The 14145-nt window shown below is 57.1% G+C and overlaps 1 protein-coding gene across 1 annotated transcript; it reads right to left on the minus strand.

Moving 5' to 3' along the window:
• Window positions 1-1294: 1294 nt before the first annotated feature.
• KANSL2 (KAT8 regulatory NSL complex subunit 2) lies at window positions 1295-13794 on the minus strand. The gene is made up of 10 exons (XM_082496410.1): window positions 13765-13794; window positions 12443-12701; window positions 11306-11484; window positions 10582-10696; window positions 9974-10141; window positions 8616-8778; window positions 7734-7830; window positions 4766-5019; window positions 2744-2980; window positions 1295-1869 (listed from the first exon to the last, which is right to left on the minus strand). The coding sequence occupies exons 2-10, from the start codon at window positions 12691-12693 to the stop codon at window positions 1738-1740; spliced, it is 1596 nt and encodes a 531-aa protein (XP_082352536.1). The 5' UTR covers window positions 12694-12701; window positions 13765-13794; the 3' UTR covers window positions 1295-1737.
• Between the last annotated feature and the right edge of the window lie 351 nt (window positions 13795-14145).

The raw sequence follows: 14145 nt of genomic DNA on the forward strand, positions 1-14145 counted from the left end.
CCTTGGGGTAGCAGGGACACATCGAGGACAGCGCGGACTCACCAGGGACGTGCCAGGGACAGCTAAGATGCAGTGGGGACACTGGGGACATACCGGGGACACACTGGGATGCAGTAGGGACACTGGGGAGAGTCAGGATGCAGTGGGGACAGCAGAGACACATGGGGGACAGCCGGGATGCACCGGGGACAGTGGGGACCTGCGGGTGGGATGGAGGATGGTGGGGGACAGACTGGGGACAGGCAGGACACAGCGGGGAGAGAGCCTGGGTGCAGCAGGGGACGGCCGGGACACACCAGGGACAGGCGGGATGTACTGGGGGCACACGGGATGATCTGGGGACAACAGCCCGGGGACAACGGGGACGTGCAGGGCAGACAGCCAGAATGCACCGGGGGGCACCGGGGACATCCCGGGAGCAGCCAGGAGGCACCGGGTACGTATGAGGGGGGGGGGGGGGAACCGGCCGGGCCCCCCCGCGCCGCTTCCCCCGGGGCACCCCCGGGCCCCCCTCACGGCGGCACGTCCCGGTGCCCGGTGGCAGCGGGGACACGCCACCCACCCCCCCCGGTGCCCCCGAGCTGAGGCCCGGCTTCCCCGGGGGACCCCCCCCGCCGCTCCCCGCCCGCCCTCCCGCCGCGGCGGGGCCCGACTCACCGGGGGCTACGGCGGGGCGGCGGCGGCGGCGCGGGGCGGCATGGCCGGGACCGGGACCGGGGCCGGGGCTGGCGGCGGTGATGTCATGGCTCCACCGGGCCGGCTCCGCCCTGCGCCCCCGCCGCCGCCAATCCGCGCCCGGGGGCGGCGGGGGGGGTCCCGGGGCGGCGGGGGCGGGATCCCGGTGCTGCCGCCGCCGCCGCATCCCTTCCCCGCGGCCGGGCTCGCCGTCCCGTGTGTACCCCCCCCCCCGCCCCCGGTGCTTCTCCCCACCGCGATCCCCGGTGCTGCCCGAGAGGAACCCGGTGTCCCCATCCCGGGCACAGCGGGGACACCCCCCCCGGTCCCCTCCCACGGGGATATGGCACCGAACGGCGGGGACGCCACTGCCCGGGACGGGCACCCCCTCCGCAGCCACCCAGGGCAAAGGATTGAAATAAGGAAGTGACACCCAAAGGTGCCCCCCCCACCCCTCCATCGGCAGAGCCGGAGGTTTGGGAGCAGAGGGGTCACCCCCCCACTCCCCCCCGGAGCAGCCCCCAGTCCCCCCCCCCCCCTCAGGGCAGCACCGGCTGCTCCGTCCTTCAGCTCTGCCACCACCGTCCCCAGTCTGCCCTTGCCACAGGACACGGGGACATTCACCACTCATCTCCATCGCTTTATTGTGGGGGGCACCCGCAGGGATGGGGACAGACGGACAGGGGACAGAGCACATCCCCAGACTAAAATCGTTACAGAATCCCACAGCCCCCCCCCCCGCCGGGGCCTGCGGCACCACACGAGGCACAGACTGTTCCCCATGACAAATGTCCCCACAGCACTGAGAGCCACCCCATCCTGCCCTGAGGCCCCCTGTGGCTTCTCCTTGCCCCCCAGCGAGGGCATGCAGAACCAGGGCAAGGAGGGTTTGGGGTCCCCCCCCTCCCTTCCAGGGTTTCAGCCCCCGGCGCTCGGGGAATGACACCGTCCGGAGATGCAGCTCAGCCCGGTGCAGGTTTCCGCACACGACCCACGGCCAGGCTCTGCGGCGCGAGCGAGGATTCACAAGCGAGCGTGTAAAGACGCCGGGTGCTGCCGGTCTCAGCTCACGGATGTCAGCTCCAGGTTCCCGTTGGCAGCCGCCGCTCCGCGGGCCTGGGCGGAGGAGGTGGCTTCCTCCAGCCGCCTGTCCTCCCTGGAGCCTGGCCAGCACGCTGCCATCGGCGGGTGACTCTGTCGGGGACAGAAAAAGCGCAGGGTGGGCTGGCTGCCGCAAGGACCTGCCTGGGCAGAGGCGAGGGCAAGACCAGGCTGTTGTCACTCCCGCACGAACTGGCTGATCCACAGGGATGGGAGCGCCAACAGACCGGGAGATGTTTCCTCTGGGCTCCTGCTTGAAACCAGCGGCTACAGCAAACCGGTGGCCTTCATTCAGGGCCTGGGGTCCCCCCACCCCAACACCCATCTCCCACCAGGGGACAGGCACTGCGGGGACTCCTCAGTTGCAGGGACAGTGTCAGAGGGGTGACAGGGGACACAGGATGGGGAATCTGAGGACATCTCCCTGTGGGCATGGCCTGAGTGAGCCGCAGGCTCCGGGTGGGACACAAGAGGAGCAAATTGCAAGCGAAAAATGAGACTCAAAAGGAGAAAGCAGCTCTTTGCCCAGAAGATGACAGCTCCCCTTAAAATCCCCAGATGGGAGAGAACGGGCTTCCCACAGCGGGTAGTCCCCAGCCTGCGAGACATCCCCACTGCGTCCCAGACAGCTCCCGCGACACCCGTCCCACGCACAGGAAGAGGGTGGCACCGAGCCACCCACGAAGAAAAGGCGACTGCCTGTCCCCCGTCGCTCCCCTGGGGACCGTCTCTGGCTGCCACCCCCTCAACACTCCTAATATCCTCCAGACCGTGGGCGTAGCACGGGTCCAAACTGGGCTGCGTGGGAGAGCAACCCCCTCCCCTGAGGGCCTGGCTGGGTGGCAGGAGGGCAAACGGGGACTTCTCTCTTCCAGGAAGACCCATCCTCCAGCTCACTGCAGAGCCCCGGGGATGGCGGATCACCGGGAGTACCGCTAGAAGCCCCCCCATGCTCTCCTGGCTGTACCTGTGCCGGCAGCTCGGCCGGAGGCTCGGCAGCCGGGGAGAAGATGTGGGCAGAGGAGGTTCCTCTCTCCGTCAGCACCGTCTGCGGAGGGAGGGCTGCGTGGGAGGGCTCCTCCAGGGCCAGTATGTCTATGGGGGCTTCGGCCACGTCTCTGAGGGACTGATCGAGGGCCACAGAAGGATCAAAGAGCAGAGGGGATGGGGGACACTGCATGCCATCGCCCACCACGTCCAAGTCCTAGGAGAGAAAACACCGGGAGCGGCTCATCAGCAGGAGGGGTCCCGATGATCCCAACGGGAGACAGAAGCATGAGTCCTCGCAGCCCTTCTCTGCTACACTCTCGAGCAGCGCGGCAGGAGCAGGCAGCAGACTGCTCCACAGCTTTCTGGACATGGGAGGGCGAAGGCAGAGCAGCGAACACCGTGAACCCCAGCCTCAGCAGTTGGGAATGCAACTACAGGGGCTTCCTCCTCCTCCTCCTCCTCCTCCAGAAAGAGCTGATCCAGGCTGGCTGTGCTGCGCTCGCACTGAAAACAAGGTGTGGGGCGCAAGGTCGGGAGCCCAGCGTGACACGCTGCCCCAAAAGCATCCCTGCCAGCAGCCAGGAGGGCTGTGAAAAGGGTCCAATCCTGCCCTCCTCAACACACCTGGAGCAGCCACCTCTCTCCCAGGATTTCACACAGCCCTCTTTGCTTGCCCTGACACAACTTATCGGAGTGGACGGTCTCTGGCTTACTCCTCCGTCCATCCCGCTCGCTGCCATCTGCTGCATGCGTGGATAACCCCGCTGACGAAAGGAGCTGGGATTCCTGCGAGGCTATTGTTAGAGGACGGGATTTGTTTTGGCTTTGGAGGGCGTTTTACATCAAGGCGAGATGCCTGCGACTCACGAGCGGCACTCCACCAGCCTAGTGTGACGCGAGATAAAACACAGATGCCCTACACAAGACGCACGCTGCCGCAGCTCTGAAACCCTCCAAGCTGAGGACAGAGGGCTCTTGCAGGGTGCCTGCAGTTTGCATCCACCTACGGCGTGGGGCGCAGGGCAGGAGCAAGGCGCCCAGGTTCCTTTCCGAAGCACCCAAAACCCTGCACAGGGTGGGGGAACCTCTCGAAGGACGGGCTGGGGGAGAAACAGTTAACGTTTTTCATTTCTGACCTGAAAAAACCCCACAGCCCACAAAGGCTGTTTTCAGGGAGCGTTGTGCCGGCTCTGCCCCGCAGGAAGGAGGGCTGGAGCTGGTCCCACGCTCAGCGAAGGCAGCGGGAGCGCTCCCCCGAGCCCGGGGGGCGATGGGCCCAGCCTGACCTCACTGCAGCAGCACTTGCTGTCCCCGTGTTAACGCTGTGGCTGCTGCCATCCCCAGGACTCCACAGCTGCCGGCGATCCCTCCTCCAGCAGCAAACTCCAGAGTGGTTATGAGATTCGTCTCCCGACTGAAGGGCTCAAGAATCTCAGGGGCATCCAAATACTGAGGCCAGTGACACCTCGTTCAGAGGTACAGCTCCAAACAACCATGATTTTTTGTTTGTTTGTTTGTTTAAACAAATTTCAGAGGATTTTAAGCATGTAGGCTTAACATACATGCAGGACACCAGAATAATCTGGGGATTAAAATCCTCATGGGAGAGAAGAGGGGGAAAAAAAAAAAAATCCTCTTTTTTTAAAAGCCCCTAAATACGGATTTAAATGAGAGCACAGCCCTTCTAAAGGAACAGTCACCAACCCTAGAGAAACAAACATCTCCCAAACCTTTCGCATTCCTGCACATTTTTCAAGAGATTCTTCTTCCCCAAGCCAGCAAGAATAAAAACAATTCTACGTTATCTGCGCTGGGGGGGTAGTGCTTTACGTGACGTCCGTGCATGCTCCCCACACAGAGAGCACCAGGTCTGCTGGCACCGCAGCCCACTCCACGAGTATTTCGGTGCGACTTCACGGCAGGTAGCGAAAACAGCAACATTCAGGGGCAGCTTTTCTGCTGGACCCGTTGCTTGCACACCACGCACTGCACAACTTACATCGCTGAACTCCAGGGGCAAGCTCTCCGTGGGCTGGAGCTCAGCAGCGCTCAAGTACAGGTCCGTGGGGGCAGCTTCCAGCTCCTCGGGGACAGCCAGTACTTGCTCGGGCACGTACATCTGCGGGGGCAACCGGAGATGGAGCGGGCAGCACGGATCCTCGGAGAGGCTGACGGGAACTGGCTTGTTGCAGGGCACTTCCTCGGAACCTTGACACGGTTTAAACAGCGTCTGATTAGTGTCTTGACAGATGTCTGGGAAGATGTGGTCAAGGGAAACCTGCACAGCAGACACGCTACAGACACACATCCAGAGGCGTAAACGCTGCCCACTCATGCACTGCCCTCCAGCAAACGGTGTAGAAACCCCATACGCTTCTCCAAGATCAGGACTCCAGAGCTGCACCCCGACTGCCCAGCAAGGCGGGTGACGTTATTCGCCTGATGGAAAATGGGGACAACAGCCACAGCCTCCCGGTGGGGGCTGGGAGATGTAGCTGGATCCCTGTAAAGTACTCGCAGATCGTCAGATGGAAGATATTACAAATGCACAGGCTTACTTTTATTTGCAGACATCCATTTAAAAGGCATCTGCACAAGCCTTAACATCTAACGCGCAGCGGAGATACGAGCACACACAATGCTTTTTCCACAGCCAGGAGTTTAGTTCCGGTATTTCTATCTTCCCACTGCATTTTCCTTCCCAATGGAAACCCTATTCCTGCCAGAGGTGTAAATGGGATTTCCTGCCTTTAATCACAAACAGAAACTCTGCTCCAATTGCACGGCGCTTGCGGAGCAATCCACCACCAGAGAGTAGCTACAGACCAAATCCCATCCTTTTCCAAGAGCTCTGCAAAAGTACAGACAGACCCACCGCTGAGGTGGCAAGAGGGTCTACAAAAACCGTGTTTTACTGACAGTCGTGTAGTTTCTGCTTAATTGCTCCAAGAACAGCTGAGACTGTCACCTGTGCGGAGATTGTGCCTCACTCTGCTCACTTGGTGACACAATGCGGAGCTGGGGCCAAAGCCGATCGCAGGTGCGGATCAAGTCTTTCAGCTCAGATCCCTCAATATCAAACCCACCCGGCTGTTGACAACGGCCCGGCTGTTCTCCGTGTTTGTGGGGTTCACGCCACAGTTTCCCCTTCACACTGCGCAGTGTGGGAGAGGGAAAAACAAACAAAACAAAACAAAAAACAAAAACAAAAAAAAAAAACAACCAACCCAAACTTCCAAACCCACACAAACTGGCAGAAGGTGCCAAGTTTAACCCAGTTTCTTAAGCCATCAGATTTATCCTTTCCTCTTCTCCTCCCTGCAGCCGTGAACACGCCAACAGGACCTCCCGGCAGGCTGCGGGGAGCCCGTAACCTGTGCTAGCAGCAACGGTGCAGAGCCCAGCCCAGAGGAGCCAGATCTCTCAGCCACTCGAGGGCAGATGTGGCGAGGAAAGCGTCTCTGTATGAAGAGCAGGGTGGGGAAGCCAGATTTTAATCTCTCTGAATGACTCCCAGATAAAGCGCTGACTTTATTGGTAGCCAACAAGCGCGGATTGCCAAGATGACAAAAATCACACGCTCCACCTGGAGCCCAACAGCCCAGCTGGGTTCGGTCCCTTTAATGCATTGTCACAAACAATCCAGCTCCTGAAAAGCAAACAAAGCCCAAGAGCCTCCCGACAATGCACAAAGCAGAGCAGACTGCAGATGTTATCGGCTCAGCGGGACTAACCGAAGTAAAATCTTGTTTGTGTCAGTGAAAGTCAGCTGACAGCTCAGACGTAAGGAAATCAAACCTCGCTTTTTCCACTCCCTTCTCGGCCTGCCCTGCTCAAAGCGAGCCAGCTGCAAACAGCGACTCGCTCAAACAGTTTTATAGGTATTTATCCTGTCTTTATTTTGAAGTGTATGGGCACTAGAGAGAAACAAAGGCAGCTTCCTGCTCCCTGGGCTGCTCCCTGCGCCTAGCTGGAGTGGAGCCTGCCAACTTCAGCAACAGAACGAAGAGCTCAAACAAAACAAAGAGCTCATCCTCCCCCTGGCTGCCAGCTCTGCTCTGGGACCCAGCGCCGGAGCCTCTCCTGACTCACACCAGCAACAGCTGCTAACGCAGCTCAGACACGATCCAAACCTGCTCCTGGACACATCCACCCAATCCCACTTACGACAAGAGTTGCGCAGATGCACCCGTTGGTTTGTGGATCCCACGTTGGGGCAGCGATCCCCGAGGTGGGGTGATCCCAGTGGAAGTTTCAGTGCTGGCTCTCAAAAAGCTGAGGCCGTTTCGGCAAATCAAACAGCTCAAGGCTGTTCACGTACACGCGTGAACCTTTCAAAGGGTCAAAGGAGACAAAGCTGGTCCATGGCAGCCCCAAACAGGCTAGGAATGACTCCCCCATTCAGATCTTCCCAAAAAAATGACTGAGCACATGCTTCAGCAGTCAGACACCCCTTCCTACCCACATCCCTCCCAGCAGGACTCATACCGCGAGCTCGCCGACCCTGCCCAGGTTGGCTCTTGGCACCCAGCACCTGCAGCCAAGCAGAGAGCAGATTTGCTTCTACCCTCCTTCCGTACAGCCAGAAACTAGCTCGTGTCTCCCTCGGTCTTTGTGAGGTTTCCTTGTTGCTTCCAAATGAACTCGCCCCCCATTTGGATGCTCTGGATCGGCCAACATACCGCCGAAAGGCTGCGGCGGGACCTGCCCAGGCAGAGGCGAGGGCAAGCCCAGCCTTCTGTCTCTCCCACACGAATTGGTCGTTCCACGGGGATGGGAGCGCCAACAGACCGGGAGACTTTTTCTCTGGGCTCCTTCTTGAAACCAACGGCTACAGCAAACCGATAGCCTTGATTTAGGGCCAAAGAGAGAGAAGAAGAAAAAAAAAAAAAGATCAGACACACTTCAAACTGCCAGCAAACGGTCAGGAGCACAGCCCAAGGCAGCACAGGCAGATCAAAGGATACGCGTAAGGCAGTGCCTGGTCATCGGGAGGGACTGGTTGGAACATCGGACATCATCGACAAAGGCCAAGCATCTCTGGCTGGAGCGGGTGGTGTGCGCCTGCAAGTCCGAGAGAAGAGCTCAGAGTTGTGCTGGAGAGTCGTCCGGCTCTGTTCCAGAGAAACCCCCTCGGCTATACAACACTCGCGTCCCGCTTTCAAAACACGCCAAGGCCAAACTCTCAGTTCCACTCCAGCAGAGCCTCGCTCCTCATTATGTCCTTCCCATTCAAGCTTTTATTAAACAGAACTGAGATAATAAGGGACGACTCAATTGCAATAGGAAGAACTTCACCTCAGAAGTATGTTGCAAAGAATGAGGTTTCTCAGACTTATCTTTCAACTTTCAGAAGTCAGTTAAGGGAATGCTTTGAATTTTAAAATGGTTACAAAGAGCTGAACACAGCTTCAAATTTAGTCTCGTGTGTGATGCAAGGGGCCTGCCTTTGGGTCCCCCGTAGGTCTAGGAAGAGTCTGGGTTTCACCACTATAAGGAGTATTTGCCACAAATTTTGCAGTGATGAAAATCGAGATACCTTGTCCTGAGCCCTCCCTTTCAAAACGGAAAATTCTCCAACCTCACACTTTTAATTTTTTGCAGTTTTGGTGCCCGTTTAAAATGACTCTAGGAACCCCGAATGTTTCAACCAACGTGTGGATCCTCAGGGTGCCGGCCAGGACCAGATCTTTATGTCCCCGCAGAAAGGTTGTTACAAGGGACAATGCGGCCAGGGCCAGATCGGACCTGGCCTGGGATTCCTCCCAGCAGGGGATGAAAGGAGAGACCCAGCGCCCGAGCAAGGTTGTAACTCCAGCCGGACCCAGTCCCTGAGCTGCTGGACGCACCTGCTGGGCAGCGCCGTCGGTCGCCAGCATCCTGCGCTCCTTCAGCTGCCGGTGGAGCAGGGCCTCCACGCCGTAGCGCTGCCGGTAGCGGCGCAGGCACTTCAGGCGCTTCAGGTTCTCACGCTCTTTGGCCATCAGCCCCTCCGGGCCTGTCAAAAGGCTGCTGCCTGCGGGGAGTGAAGGAGGGGTCAGAACATACCATCCCACCTGCCACGTCCTTCCATATTTTTTTTTTTTTTTTTTTGTGGTACAGAGAGCCAAAATCAGCTGTCAAGAGCTCCAACAGCTGACTAATGACACACATGTCAACGCAGAGTGAAGGAGCAGTGAAAGTTGCATGTATAAACAGGAAGCACATCTTTCGGTTACACGAGAAGATGACAAAGCAGATTGCAGCCCGAAATTTATCCCGACTTATCTGTGCACACGCGGAGCACTTGGGCTGACAGAATATTTTTAAAACGTCTTTTAAAATAATTTGGCCACTCAATAGTCTATCGTTGATTTCTACACGCAGAATAGAAGTTTGTCAAATTTCAGCTTGCTCCTGTGCAAGTTCTGGAAGCTTCCCGTAAGCACTCCCAGCTGTAATTACAGGGCAACGCTCAGGATACGCTCTTCTATTACTGGTTTGCTAAAAAGAGTTCTAGAAAATTGTTACGTACCAAACTTCCAGCTATTTTTACTGGGGACCGAGCTGTATTATACCATTTTCCGGGATGAGCTATTATAAGACTATGCTAGAGAAAGCATTCTTTGCACTGCAATACTTGACCAATTATACAACCTGGTTCTGCCTCTGCTGAACTACGAACTTCTGCCTCCAAGAGCATGTTCTGTACAGGGAGAATTCCAACCCAGGCAGAAGCGCTTTTGCAAGGGAAAGTTGCATCTGTGCTAAGGAGGAATATGTCATTACACTAGTACTGGTGTTAACTACCGAAACAAACTTCTGCCGATACAGACAGGACCTCACAGATGAATAAATTTTTTGTTTATAAAACCAAAAACAGGAAATCCCACACATAAAAAGAACTTTTGTCTCAGAGTTAACTTTGTAGTCTCACTTCCTGACAACACTGCAAACTTTGAAGAGCAAAGAAATCCGGCAACCTTTCTAACTCAAACGATACCAATCTCTGGGCAAGAGGCCAGAGACAGAAATACCTTCTCTAACTGAGTTTCAGTCCTACAGTAATTTTCAACCTTACTGAGACAGCGCTGCTCTGAAATCTGCTTCTATAATGGGCAAAACACACTTTTTTTTTTCTTTTAAATGTAGAATTCTGCATGTGTTTCAGAGAAGTGTTGTGCTCTCTGCCAGAGGAATATGGATCAGTGTCTACCTGTACCAGTACTTGCCTATGGCTTCATGCTCTCCCTTGCGGCTGTGCAGGTATCGGCGCTTCTTCTCCTTCAGAAGGTGCTGAAGTCGTTTGAACTGGTCAATGTAGAGAGACTGCAGGCGGATCAGCTTCTCTCGCATGATCAAAGCCACCTCCTCAGCTGTGTACACACCAGCATGCCTGAAAAACACCCACACAAACAGGGTGAAGTTTGGAAGGGTCCCTCGGGGCTGTTCTGACCAAATGACACAGACATTATCAGAAACGTGGGCTGAGCACAGCTGGATTATACAGATCAATGGGCAATGAGGAGAAATACTGAATTTGTTTGTTTTTTTTTTTTTTTTCTTAAGATAAGAGATCACCCAGAAGCTGCTGCTGAATAGACCACTCCACACTGAAAGAGGATGACCATCAAATACTTCCCAGAAGAACCATAAGGTCCAAGACTTGCGAGCATTCATGCCTAACACCTCGCCAAGGCACAAAGTCCAACTGCGACACCATTAATATCATCATCTCTAACGTAACCTCCATCTCCTCTGGTGTCACACTGAGCTCAGAACACTCTGCACGCTACACGTGTGTAAGCGGCCAGCAGCCACCAGCATCCAACTTACTTCAAGGGATCCTCCTGGTCACTATCGATGCTGTCAGCCTCGCTGTCCGGGTCTCCTCTCCATGTCTGGTCCACTGGGATAGGGTCCTGCTCACCATCGCTCCAGCTGTCCTCATCTAAAAGGATAAGCCGCCCTGAGCGACAGGACACTGTCCTACATCCGAATGCCCGCTGCTCCGGCACAGGACAGACAGAGACCCCAGCAGTTTGGCTCCACAGCCAAACAGAGGTGAATTGGCTCTGCCTCTTGCCAAGAGAGGCTTCTCCTCCCCAGCAGTGTGAGTAAAGGACATGGAACAACAGGAAACCCACCAACTCAGCGCAGCCAAAACACACAGCTCCTGTGGAGTGACACTCCTGCCTACCTAGGAGCCACGAACTGCCGGCTGGCCCCACCGAGTGACCCTGCAAGATGGGAAGCCCATCACTGAGCCAGCATTTGACAGGCACTGCTAGAGACTAATCCTGCAAAGAGGGAAGCTAGCTAACATTTCTACTCTGCGAGCGCAAGGGAAGAAAAACTGCAGGATTTCGGTCTGGCAGTGTAACTTGTCTGCAGTGAGTGGCAGGCGAGACACAGCAGGGTTTGCAGAACATGATCTTTTACCCACAGACCCCGGGGATATTTTTTTTACACTGGATTTAAGAAGTGATATTCTTGGCATTTCCACACAAAACGGAGAACTCCAGGTCCTCTCATACCAGTTTTGACTTTCAATTCTTACCTAGGATCCGACTGGCTTCGCTGCGGCTGCTCTCTGCAGTCTGGGAGCCCAGCTCTGTTTTGGCGTAAGAGCTAAGCTGGCATAGGAGAGTCTCACTTACAGGCCCAGGATTGGACTTCTTCATCTGAGCTTGGAGCGCCAGACTGTTCCTACGGGCATGCTCTGCACAGAACGATGTGCTGCAGGAATAAATCACAAGCTTGTTACAATTCCAAACCCTCAGCCAGCAAAACGAACAAGCGATACAGTGAGAAACATTCCCTGGCACCTGGAAAGCACATCCCCTCCACAGGTCTCTCACACAGCGAGCTGCTGGCTGCAGGTACAGCTCGGAAATGCCAGAGAGCCCCGAGTGGCTCACAGACCACACACCACCACTGAAATGCCACCTCTGGCACTGCAGCCAGCAGCCACATGGCACACAGCAGGGAGAGAAAAGAGCTTTTTACTTAAAGCCACTGAGGTGAACTCTTCTGCTTCCAAACATTTACACCGGACTCTCAGTTTCCATGCAGAGCCCACTGGCCCACATTGGATGGATCCTTTTTATCACAGAGGGACCAAGGGCAGAACGATGACTACCAGTATCCACATCCCCATAATCTCAGAGAATGAAACGCAGGTCAATGCTCCCATCAGGGAAACTGTGCTCTGCTGATGTGCTTACTGAATGTCGATAGCTGTTCTAGATCCTTCCATCCACAGCAATCAGAACATTTTATATGCATCAGAGGACAAGAAGCACAACAAGGTCATCAACTCCACATAACACACAACCAGAGTATCTGTGCTGAGGATGATCCGTAAGCACAAACAACGGCAAGTTATTTTTGCTGGGCTGAGCAGAGGTACAGCGCCACGTGGGTGCACTTACAGCTCTTACAAAGGACCTGGATCACTGCAGCCACCTTCTGATGGTGGAGGGGAGCAGCCCAACAGTCCTGCAGGACCAAGACGACTCCACACAGCGTACAGCACCCACAGAGTCTTCTTCTAGCTTAAAAATTCTTCAGAAAGAGGAAGGCACTTGTCTGAGGTAACCTAAGTGCAGCAGCTGAATCAGGAGAAAAACCTTCTCCTTCCCGTTTTAACTCTATATGGTACAGAACCAGAGAACCAGGAGACAGAGGTACTCACCCATCCTTCTTCTCTGGTTTGGGTGCAGCATTGGGACATCGCTTTCCATTCTTTGTTGAAATGTAGCTGCACTGCTTGAAAGGGGCACTCCTGTCTTCAAGAATGTGCTTAATACAAAACTCCTGCCCCTCCAGCCGCGGCTGGGAGCACTGGCGGTGGGTGAAGGCACATGAGAGAGGCTCCTGCGGCCGCGGCACAGGAGTAAGGCGTCCTCGACTTGATGGCAAAACATGGATCCGAATTCTGTTCATACCAACACCTGCTCAAGAGATGCAGACCAGTTAAAAGAAATGAAGCCAACTACTGCCAAAAAGACATGCAGCATTTGCTAATGCATCTGAATAAAACTCTTTGACCTCCTGGAACAGGTAGGATATGAAATTGCTCCTATAGATATAGTTTCTTCCAATGTCTGAGGCAACTTTTAGCTTTGCAGCAACCTCATTTTTGCACAGAACGCAACACATCTCACTCACCTGAGCTACCAAGCAGCAACAGCCATGCCACCGTGCGGGTACAACAAGCGCCGCTGCCTGCCAGCACTGTGGCCAGGGGATATACAAGTCCCAGAGGTACCCCTCCACCCCCCCAGCGCAGGACCCTTTCCTCCCAGCGCAAGAATCCCATAGCTCCATACCCTCCCAGGGTACAACACTCCCTTCCATACGTTGCCCACCGACCCCATAAAGCCCAAGACAAACCCCATCCCTTCCTGCCATCACCTGTCCCCCGGCTCAGGGCCGGTCCCTCTCTGGGCACCACCTCCCAACCCTGCCCCCCTCTCCCCCGCTTCCCACAGCCCCAGCGCTCACCCCAGCCTCACGCAGCTCACCCACTCCACGCTGCCCAGCACAGGGCCCCTCCCGCCCAGTGCGGCACCAGTGCAGGACCCCCTCCTCCCAGTACAGCCGCCCCCCGCCCCCGTGCAGATCCTCAGTGCGTAGCCCCTGCTCCCGCTGCCTATCCCTGCTCCCGCTGCCCGCCAATGCTCCCGCTGCCCATCCCTCCCTCCCTCCCGGTGCCTCCCGGTGCCGGTCCCGCTCCCCCCACGCACGTGCTCCACCACCCGCCACACGCCCAGGCCCCGCGCATGCGCAGTCACAGCCGCCCGGCTACCCCCGGCGCCGCCATTTTGTCCGCGGGCGGCGGTCGTGAGGGGCGCTCCCGAGGGGGGCCCGGACAGCGCTGCCGGAGTGGAGGACGGGAGGGAAACCGGCCCTCCAGCCGGTGCGGGGTGAAGGGGCCCCGGGGGAGCGCGCAGGTGTCGCGCCGAAGGGCTGTGCGGGCCGCGCTCAGAGCGGGCGGCGCCGCCGCCATCTTACCTCGCTGCCGCCCCGGCCTCCCTGCTGCTTCGCCACGCACCCGCCCCGCTGCCTCACTGGCCCGCCCGGCCGCCAATCCACGGCGGGAGCGGAGGCGGTGCCGCCCGCGGTTGGCCGAGCCCGCCGTCACTCCGCAGGGACCAGCCACGCCCCCCCTCGAGTTACATGAGGGCGGCGCGGCGGGAAGCCGGTGCGTGGGCCCGGCGGGGCAGCGGCCGCACGGCGGGATCGGGATCGGGATCGGGATCGGGATCGGGATCGGGATCGGGATCGGGACCGGGACCGGGACCGGGACCGCGCAGCGCCCGTGGGTTTTGTCAGCCCCGAGCGAGTTTGTGTTTTGGCTCCGGGAAGGCAGAAGCTCCCAGTAGCCCCAGGACC

The sequence above is a fragment of the Vanellus vanellus genome (assembly GCF_965231255.1).
Source record: "Vanellus vanellus genome assembly, chromosome: 28".
Lineage (NCBI taxonomy): Eukaryota > Metazoa > Chordata > Aves > Charadriiformes > Charadriidae > Vanellus > Vanellus vanellus.

Excerpts from the sequence above, each read along its gene's own strand:
- KANSL2 (XM_082496410.1), bottom strand. The coding sequence starts at position 12,693 with ATGAACAGAATTCGGATCCATGTTTTGCCATCAAGTCGAGGACGCCTT. Across the intron at positions 10,697-11,305 it reads CGAAGCCAGTCGGATCCTAG|ATGAGGACAGCTGGAGCGAT; the intron begins GTAAGAATTGAA and ends TTATCCTTTTAG. Across the intron at positions 5,020-7,733 it reads GACCAGGCACTGCCTTACGC|ACATCTGTCAAGACACTAAT; the intron begins GTATCCTTTGAT and ends ACATCTTCCCAG.